Raw genomic sequence first — 12529 nt, 5'->3', positions numbered from 1 at the left:
AGGTCTTTTTAAGGTGTCTTAAATTCAGTAACTAAAATCTAAGGCACTCATAAATCACAGCCATTGTTGAACTTCCTGCACTGTTAAAGAAGTATGAGTATATACCAGAAAAGATTTGGGCAAAATCCATGGGAATTAGTTATCTTCAGTGGGTGCAGGATTTTACCTTAAATATTCAGTTGGCCATAATCCATTCGAACCACATGCAGGCAAATGTCATGTGTATGCACTGTACAAGAGGCATCTGTGAGCCTAAATACTGCATTTTTAATGCATGTAGTCCCACTTTCACATGCACAAATATGGTAATGAAAGATACAGAGATATGTACACCTTTGAAGACATAAATGACAAATGTTTAAAGAAGTGTAGCTATTTATTTCTCTGGAGGTGAAGCAGTACTGGAGAAGGAAAAAATGTTGCTGAATGTACACCCCTATTCACCATACTGTGCAACTTCCTCCACAAGGAGCAGGAAACTGGCCTTCCTTAGTGTAGTATAGTTATGACTTGTAGGTAGGGACTCTAACATCTATCCTATCAACATCTAAGTGCTTCACTGTAAAATATGCAACTTACAGTCAACATTCCACTTGATGTTCCTTGGAGGAAGTTTAAGCGTTTCATTGATCTTTTCAAGCACTGTCTGTAGCTTTTGCTTCTGAGCAATTTCAGACTGTGTGACTTCAGCAACATTCAGTTTCTCACTCTCAAGTTTCTCTGAAGTGATAATGGAAGAAAAGACAGTTAGTCTGCTCCTTAACCTTAGAGACCATGAGCAACGGAAAGACATTCCATTCCCTACACTCCAGTGCATTTTCAGTAGATACAAAGGTTCATGGCTGAAAAAAATTGATCACTGATTTCTTGGCTGATCCATGTAAGGACATCTTTTTTTTTTCCTCCAGAGGACCTTTAGTGTCACTTACGAATCCTAAGGTTATAACCCCGTTTTCTCATTGTTTCCTATAAACATTAAAGCCAAGTAGTAATGAAAACCACACTACAAGCTAGCAAGGGGTGGAAGCAACTCTATAGATCACTAAAGGTGAGGGTTAAGCATGCTGCCTCCTTGGTTCTTCCATAAAAGATATATGGCACAAAGGTTAATTGTACTATAGACTAGCTATTTTGGTGGTCAAATAAAAGTTTTGATTTGTCCAGTCTAGATGAACTGCTTCTTCTTCAGCCCCTAGAACAATATTTTTAAAGCTTCTGTTTGACTGGTAAAAGTCAGGCTGTACCATAGTCATGTGACTAGAGATGAAGCATCCAGGACAATAATTCAAAGATTTTAATACACATAAAAGCACCTAAAACCATGGGCAGCCTCTTTGTAAATAAACTTAGCCTACATCTACCCTCAAAACTTTCACTGGCTTTTAAATCAATTTAATTATAACTGGTACAAATCCTTAGGTTTATATCAATTTAGCTTAATTTGGTGAGTTACTGACTTAAGCTAAATCAATAAAAGCTAGGTATTAGTCAGTGTAAGTGTGTCCACACAAGGGTTTGCAGTGGTTTAAGTAAATCAATTAAAAAAACTATTTTACTTAAACTATTGTAAGTTATGTGCACAGACAGGGTCTTTAGTAAATTAAAGACAGATTAGGTCTGTGTAATAAGAAAATGGAAAACACATTTTCAAGGTGGAACAAAAAAGTAAAAGTGATGGAGAAAAAATCCAATGCGCCACATACTCCTACCTCAGAAATATCCACATCCAAACTAAATGGAGTAACACAGATGGAAGTAAGAGAAAAAACAGGCCCCATTAATATTACTAGCAAAGATTATGGCTGCTAATGTTTTTTGTCAAACTGCCAGGATCCTTACAACCATTAATTAACACGTAAAGAAGACTGCACAACAACCTCCCTGATAATGGCACCAGAAATAAAGAAATTGATCGCCCACCAATTTAATTCACAAAAGAAATATATTGTTCAGCTTGCGAGGTCTGGTCTTGCTCCCATTCAAGTCAATGGCAAATCTTCCTAGTATGAATGGAATTGGGCTTGTTGGCTTGTTTCCTGTAGTAAGAGCCACATGATATCAATGGGGGTCTTCTGCAAATCTAGGCAGGATTTCACTGCAGGCCCTTTAATCTGTAGAGACCTGATACATGGCCAATTAAAGTTAATGGAAAGATTTCCAATTATTTCAACAAGCATTGGATCAGAATCCAACTGTATACATTATTTCTGCCTGTAGCAAGTTAGTTAGATTATATCTAATGGATATTTTTAAACTGCACTGAAGGTTTGCCCATGTAGATAAAATTCCCGGATCAGGGCCATCACAATATGTTCAGTATCTTAACCATTCGTAGAGGCAAACTTTCCCCATATCCATGGTCTAGAACAGTGGTCTCCAAACTTTTTTGATTGCGCATCCCTATCAGTAAAACATTTTTGAGCACGCACCCCCAATACATGTATATTTATTTATTTATAAATTATATACATGTATTACTTGTGTACCGTATGTGACCCGTGACTGTCTGACATACGGACCAAGTGAGGGCGCCAGTGTCAATCCCTATACTAAATATTAGTAAAGCTTAATTTCTTTCTTATTTTTTTTTAGATAAAAATGCTTAAGACTATCCATTGGGGTGCGGGAAGAAAATATTAGAACTTCTATTTATATTAATATTTTCTTCCCGCACCCCAATGGATAGTCTTAAGCACCCCCCTGGGGTGCGCGCACCCCACTTTGGAGACCACTGGTCTAGAAGACCATTATTAGAATGGCTCACAGATAATGTTTCAAGATCCATTTCAAATACAGGATAAAAATTTACTAGAGACTTTATGAGCTGTAATAAGTAAGAAAGTGGCTTCTAAGCCAGCAGTTAATGGTCACATGCCAACTCTGAATTAAACGTCTCTTTTCTCTATCTTTTTCTCAGCTGAAGCTCAGCTTGCAGCCCACTGGGTATCATTACTTCACTAACATTAAGAGCCAGGCAGCAAATCAGATAGAAACGCCAACTTTCCAGAGGAACTTTGAGATTTAAATAAACTATGGTATGGGAACTAGCACAGATTAAAAACATCCACCACTGTAATGGAAATACCCTTGCTTTAAAACTTAATTTCCACTTGTAACATGGTTGAGTTTCTACAGAACATATGCAGATAATAAATATAATCAGAGCGTAAGCTGCTGCCAAGACTAGAACCCTCCCTCTAGCACCCTGGGTATGCTTTATGTCCTTTTGATCAATTCCAGTGCAACAGACACTGTGCTGTACCTAAGAAGATGGCACTTCCTCAAAATTGCAATGGACAACCTTTGCTCAAAGCTCTTATAATACCAGGCTATTTTTATATCATATGAAGGCTGCAAATGTAAGATGATACCAAGCCTTCTCTAATGCAGAACAACTGATCTACTTACTGACAGTGTCCCAACAGCATATACATATTTCTTACCAAATAATTTCTGTAATACTTGTCCATCATACAGGTCCTCAGCCAGATCTTTCACAATAATCCTTTCTCCTACCAGTACATCATTAATCCAGTCAATTAATACCTATACAGGGAACACAAATTTGACCGTTTATGCATAGAACATTTACAATTTAAAACATATTACACTGTACATGTTTGGGAAATACTCAGCATAGAAAACACCAATGCTACAGTGGTTTGACTACAACTGGTGTGGAATTACAACAGAAGCAAATGGAAGATGTGTAGGCTACAAAGTGATAAAGAACTTTTGCTTATTATATCAATGGAGACTGAGTACATTACACAGAGAAAATATTGCATTAACTTTTCTTAGAAAGATGACTTAGGATAGCACAAAACTCTGCTGACTGATTCAACGTTCTTTTGAGTCAGTGTCTTTCTATTAATTTCAACAGACCTGAATCAGGTCCATAATAAGAGAAGAAAGTTAAGTGAATTGCAATAAGCAGATGCCCCAGATACATGATAAAGAAACCACAGAAAGAAAACAGGGCAGTCTTAGACTGGAGGATGGATTCAGAACCAGGATTCTCCCACTTCAAACATTAGTTCTTGTACTCTTAGGTGAATGGCTTGAGCTCTATGCATCTCATCTGAAAATAGGTACTGAAATGTACTCCTTTATCGATGCATGTGTACTATGTGGTTTAGTTAATTCATGTCTGGGTGATGCTTTCATGCATTCAAATAAAAGAACACCCACCCCCACCCAACACCCACCCCCCCACCTTCCCCCATTTCACTCATTTTCAGTGAAATATTAAAGTGTTTGCATGCTTTCCAGTACCTTCATTAGCTCTTGTAATTTAGGGTCATTTCTTGAATTTGGATCCACCATTGTTCGTACCTCATTTTCCTCTAGAAGGGTTAAAAATAGATATTAGAAAATGATTTAATTTGTAGAATTTTATTTACACACAGCTTTTTTGTTGAGATGCATTACCTAGCATAGTGTCCTCAGGGTCTATCTCAAATGGAATTGGACTGAGAGGTAAGTTAATGGCATTCATTCCTTCTTCCTGAAGCTCAGACACTGAGGGGAAAAAAAAAAGCTCAGTTATATTTCAGCTTAATTATACCTACTCTTTTATTTGCACTAAAGTAACATTAATGATATCATTTTCTTTACAGAACATGACCCACTTGCATAAGTCTCTGAGAATATTTCCATCAATAAAACATAATAATAATGAAAATATGAGAGACAATTCAGAAAACCCTCTCTTATCTGAGTAGCTATTACAAGGGTTACCACACAGAAGTCAGAGGGGTTAGCAAAAAGAATTTCCTGGGAAAGGTCCATTTTTTCTCAAATGTCCGAAGGCTGAAATCACATTTTTGTGGGTGAGGGTCTAGCACTTAACACTGAAGAGCCATTCTGGTTGAATGGCATGACAGCTTCCACCATCTGTGCCAGTGGTCTCTGAGTCTGACAATTTAAGCATAATCAAGTTGGGACAGAAACACAGAGACAGGAACTCTAAAAGAAATACTCAGCATGCATCATGAAACAGGAGGTATTATGTTATTTCTTTTTATCAAGTACTCACCCCAGGGCCCTACAGTTGTGCAGCTAAAAGGTACCACCCCAGGTTCTGGGATGTACTCAAACAACATGGTTCAGGGAAGAGGGGTGAACTACTTTGCTACACCTAATCCTGCTGCTGGTTCTGTGCTATCCTAACCCTTAGCACAATTCAAAGCAGCCTTGTTACCAATTTTTGAAATGTCTAGCTCAGAAGGTTGTTTTGGCAGCCAGAAATCAGCATGTGACAAAGATGTTCATGTCCAAACTATGTTACCCCCTCAGGTAAGCTACTATTCCAAAGAACGAGATATTAAACGTACCACTGTTATGTCCCTTCTGTAGATTTCCTCTAATCTGATGCACCCATTTTGCTCCTGGAGTCAATTTAAATCTGACTTAGCAAATGCAGAATTTGGGTCCATTGACTTTTGGAAGAGAAATGACAATAAAGTTCTCAACATCTGCAGCTATCTCTTTTTTTTTTTAATTCACTTACACAGGACCAGGGTGTCCTGGCTAGAACTGATTTCTAGAATTTGATTATGAAGAAAGATTATTTCTAGCTTTCTACATCCTTCCTGAAATTACAGCTGGACACACATCCTGTCCCAATCTGATGTGTATGATTTACATTTCCAGAGTTTCCATCTGCCACTCCAGAGGCACCAGGTTGCAAGCATGGTTAGTTCACTTTCAAAAATGACTCAGAGGCAGCATGGTTTGGAGGAACCAGGAACAGAGACAGTCAAAAGGTCATACAATCATAAATAAGTAGGGCTGGAGAGGGCCTCCAGTGGTCATCTAGTCCAACCTCCTGCCTGAGGTAGGAGCATTCCTATCCAAACCATCCTATACAATCCACAATTTAAACTCTATGTAACACTACCAGCAACCCTGAAACAACACAGATCTAATACCATAACCTGCCACAGGAAAGCAGGAGAGCCACAGCAGCCAATGTCCTGCTTCTATGAAATGGTGTCAGTATATGCTCAAGAGATCCCAGATAGAGGGCCATGCCCCCTGCTAATGAGAAAGACAAAAACCAATACCAAAAATCTATACCAATCTGACCATGGGTAAAATTCTTTCTTGACCGGAAAAATGGCAATTGGCCTGACCCTGAGCAGAGGGGCAAGACCCTCTAGACAGGATACTTTGGCTTTGGTCCCAGCAGAAGCACTGGCACACCCTAGTCAAAGTTCCCACCCTTTGCTGCAGCCAACACTCAATGGCTCTGAGGAAAGCTTAAAAACACGTTGACACATGCAGAAGAAAGGGAATGGGTGGGGGAAAGGCACCCAGGAAAGTCCAGAAGCATGGGAAATACTCATAGTAGAAGATACAACTAGATCATCCCCAACCAATGGCTGTTCAACCTCTTCTTGAACACCTCCAATGATGAAGAGCCTATAGCTTCCACTGCTTCACTATTCTAACAGTGAAGAAGTTTTTCCCAGATACCAAATCTAAACTTACTGTGCTGCAACCTCAAGCCATTAGTCCGTGTCCTCCTCTCTGCAGCAAGAGAAAAAGGGTGTTCTTCCTCTTCTTTATGACAGCCCTTCAAGTATTTGAAGACTGCTATCATGTCTCCTTTTAAGTTCCTTCTCCGTAGGCTGATCATGCCTAGCTCCTTCACCCTTTCCTCAAATGACTTGCTTTCTAAGCCCTTTATCATTGCACCTGGGTTCTCTCTAACTTCTCCACATCCTTTTCTAGAATGCTGAGATCAGAACTGCACACAGTACTCCAGATGAGGTCTAACTAGTGCCGAGTAGAGCCACTATCATCTCCCTTGTCTTGCACCTAATGCTTCTATTGCTGCATCCCAAAACCATATTCGCCTTCTGTGTGGCTACATCACATCTCAGACTTGTATTGAGCCTGTGATCTACCAAGACTCCCAAGTCCTTTTTCATACTGCTGTCATCCATCCAGGTGTCACCCATTTTATATTTATGTTTTTGGTTATTCTTTCTGAGGCGCAGCACCTTGCGTTTGTCCACATTGAACTTCATCCTATTAGTTCTAGCCCAACTTTCCGATCTGTAAACATCTGAATTGCACTCGCATCCTCCAATGTGTTCACAGTCCTTCCCAGTTTCATGTCATCTGATAAACACTAATAAGCATGTTGAACAGCACTGGGCTAAGGACAAACCCCAGCAGGACTCCACTCAAAACCCCCTGCCATTGACCTGGACCCGTTAATAATTACCCTTTGCTTGCAGCTATTGAGTCAGTTATCTGTCCACCTTGTAGTGGTTTTATCTAGCCCGCATTTCTCCAATTTGTTTATGAGGTCATATGGGACCTTGCCAAAAGCTTTGCTGAAGTCCAGATATACTCTATCCATAGCATTCCCTTCATCCACGCAAGTAGTCACTTTGTCAAAGGAGGAGATCAAATTTGTTTGGCAAGATTTGTTTTTCATAAATCCATGCTGGCTGTTTGTGATCAGTCTTTCCCCCTACAGATGCTTTCAAATGGCCTTCCTTAATATGCTCCATTAAATTCCCAGATATTGAAGTGCGGCAAACCACTCTGTAGTTCCCTGAATTCTCCTTTTTGCTTTTTTAAAGAAGGGCAACATGTTGGCCCTTTACCAGTCCTCTGGTATCTGGTCCACCTTCCACAACTTCATGGGCTGGATCCAGATGTGCAGGAGTATGCAGTTTGTGTTGCTGGAAACCTCTTTGTGGTGTTACAAACTGCACATTAAATCATGCATGGCGCTGCTAATTTGCAATGCTGGAGAAAAATTTGCTACTGGGATTTACCTGGTAGCAACCCCCCCCAAACAAAACAAAAACAATAAACAACTGCCCCCCCACCAAAACAAAAACAAAAAAAAAAAGGAAGAAAAAAGCAGTGCAAAGCATGACAAAAAGTGGCATGTAGTGGGACAAACGTGAAGATGCAGAGCCCCCATGCTGAGGCATGCTGTATCCAAGCCTGCCACTTCCCAGCTGGCTGGGGCACAGTGTGTCTTGAGACGGGCTGGCTGCTTCCCTTTCTCCATGTGATGAGAAGTCCCCACACTTCAGGCACCCTGCGCCCCAGCCAGCTGCTCCCGGGCTGGCTGGGATGCAGTGTGCCTTGAGATGGAGAAGAAAGCAGCACTGAGCTGGCTGCTCCCATCTCCATGTGCCTCAGTGCAGGGGCTCCACTGCAGAGCCCCCACATTGAGGCATCTTGTGCCCCAGCCAGCCATGGAGCAGCTGGCTGAGGAGCAGTGTGCCTTGCGACAGGGGAGCAGCCAGTTCAGGGTATCTCCATGGCTGGCTAGGGTACAGGATGCCTCGGCACAGAGACTCCACGTGCCTCAATTTAGGGGCTCTGCAGTGGAGCCCCCACACTGAGGCATGTGGAGACAGGGCAGCAGCCTTCCCAGGGCTGCTTGCTCCCCTGTCTGGAGGCACACTGCCCCCCACCCAGCCAGGGAGCGGCGGCTTTGTGCAAGGGCTTTGCAGCGAGTGGAGATGGGGGAGCAGGCAGCCCAGGGCTGGGGAGCAGGCAGCCCAGGGCTGGGGAGCAGGCAGCCCAGGGCCTGCTCCCTCATTTCCATGTGCCACTCCACAGCTGGTTGAGGCAAGGCTGCCTTGGCACGGGGGCTGCCTGTTGGTTGGCACCCTGCACTCTGAAACCCTGTGCCCCAGACAGACCCCTGTGCAGCACATGGAGCAGCAGGACAATTTGTCCCGACACAAAACGCAAGAGCAGGGGCATGCAGCAAAAAGTAGCAGCACAAATTAGTGCTGCTGCAAACTCACAACCTTGCTCGTGTGTATGCAGCCATGGAGTTCATTGTCAAGGACTCAGATCTCCTCTGCCAATTCCTTCAGTACCCTGGGGTGAAGCTCATTTGGCCCTACTGACCTGAATTCATTCAGACCCAACAAAAGCTCTCTAACCGTCTCTTTTGTTATCTCCTCCCTCAGCTTGGGCTCTTCCTTTTCTAGATAAACCTTATGAGGTGTCTGGCTGCAGCTTAATTTTTTTGTGAAGACCAAGGCAAAGGAGCTGATGAGCAGATCTGTCTTCTTTGCATGTTTGGTTAGGAGTTCCTCCTGGCTTGTTAACAGAGGACCCACAGCTTCCTTGGTCCTTCTTTTCTAGCCAACATATTTATATAGAGAATATAGAACCTCTTCTTGTTGTCCTTCACCTCCTTTGTCAGCTGCAGCTTGTTCTTCATCTTTGCCTTCCTGATTTTGTCACTTCAGGTTTTTGCTATTTCCTGGTAAGCTTCCTTGGTGACCTGCCCATCGTTCCATTGCCTGTATTCTCTCCTTTTGCATTTTAGGCACTTTAGAAACTCCTTGTGCCGCCACATTGGTGTCTTGCGATTTTTCTTGTGCTTCAATCATGTCAGGACAGTTTCTTGTTGAGCTTCTACTACTGTGCCCTTTAGGAGCTCCCAGCACTCTTGGGTGACTTTATTCTGCCATGCCATCATGCCTATTAACTCCTTGAGTTGGATGAAATCTGCCTTTTTGAAATCTAGCATCCTAATTTTGCTGACCTAATGTTTTTCCTATCTCAGCATCTGGAATTCTATCATATCATGATTGCTTCCTCCCAAGTTACCCATCACCATTGCATTCTTCACCACTTCTTCCGCATTGGTTAAGACAAGATCCAAGATAGGGATCCCCTGGTTATATCCTTCACTTTCTGGAACGGAAAGTTATCCTCTACACAAGGTCGGAACCAGCTTGACATTTTAAGTTTGGCTACCTTGTTCTTTCAGCAGATGTCTGGGTGCCTGTGTTCTCTAATTCCAGCTGTGCAGCTGACTTTCATAGATTTCATAGACATTTGGGCTGGAAAGGACCTCAGAAAATCACTGAGTCCAGCCCCCCGCCCAAAGGGCAGGAAGTCAGCTGTGGTCACAGGATCCCAGCAAGATAAGCATCCAATTTGTTCTTGAAGCAATGTAGGTGCTTGAACCACCTCCAATGGCAGGCTGTTCCAGACCTTGGGGACTTGGACAGTAAAAAAATTCTTCCTTATGTCCAGCCTGAAACGGTCTTGTAGGAGTTTATGACCGTTTGACCTCGTCATCCCTTGGGGCGCTCTGGTGAACAAACGTTCCCCCAGATCCTGGTGGTCACCCTTGATAAACTTATAGGTGGCCATCAGATCACCCCTGAGCCTGCGCTTTTCCAGGCTGAAGAGCCCCATGGCTCTCAGCCAGTCGTCGTAAGGTCTGTTTTCCTGACCTCTGATCATGCGCGTGGCTCTTCTCTGGACTCTCTCAAGCTTCTTCACATCCTTTTTGAATTGTGGAGCCCAAAACTGGACGCAGTACTCCAGTTGCGGCCTCACCAAGGCCGAGTACAAGGGGAGAATGACATCCCGGGATTTGCTTGAGAAGCATCTATGGTTGCAAGCCAGCATTCTGGTCGCTTTAGTAGCCGCAGCATCACATTGAAAGCTCACGTTCATCTTGTGGTCAATGATGACCCCCAAGTCTCTTTCTTCCGTAGCACTAGCCAGCATAGCACTGCTGAGCCTATAAGGATGCTGCAGGTTTTTCCTCCCAAGGTGGAGAACCTTGCATTTTTCGGTGTTAAACTCCATCAGGTTCTCGTCTGCCCATTTGCTGAGCCTGTCCAGGTCAGCCTGGATCACCCGCCTGTCTTCTGGCGTGGATGCTTTGCCCCAAAGTTTGGTGTCATCGGTGAACTTGGCCAGTCTGCTCCTGACTCCAATAACCACATCATTAATGAAGATGTTGGACAATATGGGTTCAAGGACAGAGCCTTGGGGGAACCCACTGGTCACAGGACACCATGATGAGTGACTGCCATCAATTACAACCCTCTGGGTCCGACCACGGAGCCAATTTCCCAGGCAGTGGATCGTGGTGGACCCAAGGCCACAATTGGCCAGTTTCGCCAAGAGGTGACCATGGGATACCAGATTGAAGGCTTTTTTGAAGTCAAGATATATGACATCAATCTCTTCTCCCTTGTCCAGGTGATAGGTCACCTGGTTGTAGAAGGAAATGAGATTGGTCAAGCAAGACCTACCGACAACAAACCTGCACTGGCTATCCCTTCGGATGTTGGTGTCGGCCACTCCATTAAAGATGGCCTCTTTAATAAACTTTCCCAAGATCGTCCCTGGGACAGAAGTCAGGCTCATGGGCTTATAGTTAGCTGGATCCACTTTCCTCCCATTCTTGAAGATAGGCACCCCATTGGCCTTCTTTCAATCTTCAGGCACTATACCAGAGCACCAGGAGTTTTCAAAGATCCATGCCAAGGGTTGGGCTATGATGCTCACCAGGTCCTTGAGTACCCTGGGGTGTAGATTGTCAGGGCCGGCTGACTTGAAGGTATCCAGCTTCTCAAGATGTTTCTTCATGAGGTCAGCATTTATGGAGGGCAGGGGATCTCCCTCACCCGGACCTCCCTGTCCTGTAGCAGGCATGGGCGTCCCATGGGACTGATGAAAGACTGACACAAAGTACCCATTTAATAGGTTGGTTTTAACTTCTCTGCAACAACTTCTTGGGTACAACATGGATAATTATAACATCTCTAGTAAGTGTTAACTTGAATTAGAAAATGAGTGCTAAGAATTAGGTGCATTATTTGAGAAAGGATTTGGGCCCTTCTGAAGGGACTGTTATGACTACAAACACTGTAAAGTCTATTGACACTACAGTTACTGCAATATTTTTTACCCTTAAAATCAACCTTGAAAAAGCTACTATCTTAAATAGTAAAAAACTAACCTTCCTCTATCCTCTTTTCCTGTTAGTACGTATGTGTATTTACACACACGTGCATGCACACACACACACAAACACATACCTAATTAACCCTGAAAGAAATAACAATAAAATAACATTATAATGCTGACAATAACAGCTCTTTGGATCGTTATATGTTGGCTGAAACTGAAGGTTGAGAACCATGGACCAAACTAAACCCTCTTATAACTCCATCAAATTTGGAGGAGTTACAGCAGGTATGAATTTGGCCCAGCAGGCACTCTCTCAGGAACTGGTCATACCTAATGGCAAATTTTCTTTAATAGCCCCCCTGGACAGAATGGCTATAGGTTTTATTATCTCCTTTGATTTTTATGCTCTGAATCTTAATGGGCATAAAAATTTGAACATGTAAATGACCTCTGCACAGAGACCTTGATTTGAAATTTTTCAATTATGAAGGACTTCAGCACAGAGATTTCTGAGCAGAAAACCTTTTTTTACATAAGTCCTGACTGAGAGTTAATCAAATCTGCTGAAGCCAGCTAGCTTCTCAGTGGTCTCCCTGCCCAAAGTAGCTGACTGACCAGCAGGGTCAGGCCAGTCATACAGCTCTACTTAGTCTGGACACGGTAGAGGAAGCAGTTAGCTGACCTTCCTAGTGAGAAGCACTGGGGAAAGCAGTCAGTTCATCTTCCCAGCACAAGAAATACTGGCAAAGGTACATGACATCTCTTTCAGGAGATTCAGTGCCCTGGATACTAAATGAAGCAATATCTTCAA

The 12529-nt window shown here is 43.0% G+C and overlaps 1 protein-coding gene across 4 annotated transcripts in view; it reads right to left on the bottom strand.

Moving 5' to 3' along the window:
• Window positions 1-12529, bottom strand: part of PARVA (parvin alpha) — a 114984-nt gene that overhangs the window by 26544 nt on the left and 75911 nt on the right. For all 4 annotated transcript variants that reach the window (XM_090032712.1, XM_090032716.1, XM_090032713.1 and 1 more), the window contains 4 exons: window positions 4432-4521; window positions 4276-4346; window positions 3444-3546; window positions 580-720 (listed from right to left, as the gene is read on the bottom strand). In XM_090032712.1, the coding sequence (XP_089888838.1) occupies window positions 580-720; window positions 3444-3546; window positions 4276-4346; window positions 4432-4521 (405 nt within the window). The remainder of the gene's footprint in view (window positions 1-579; window positions 721-3443; window positions 3547-4275; window positions 4347-4431; window positions 4522-12529) is intronic.

Source organism: Crocodylus siamensis, chromosome 2, assembly GCF_052110815.1.
Source record: "Crocodylus siamensis isolate JL-2025a chromosome 2, ASM5211081v1, whole genome shotgun sequence".
Taxonomy (NCBI): Eukaryota; Metazoa; Chordata; order Crocodylia; family Crocodylidae; genus Crocodylus; species Crocodylus siamensis.
This window is presented reverse-complemented; position numbering and strand designations above follow the sequence as displayed.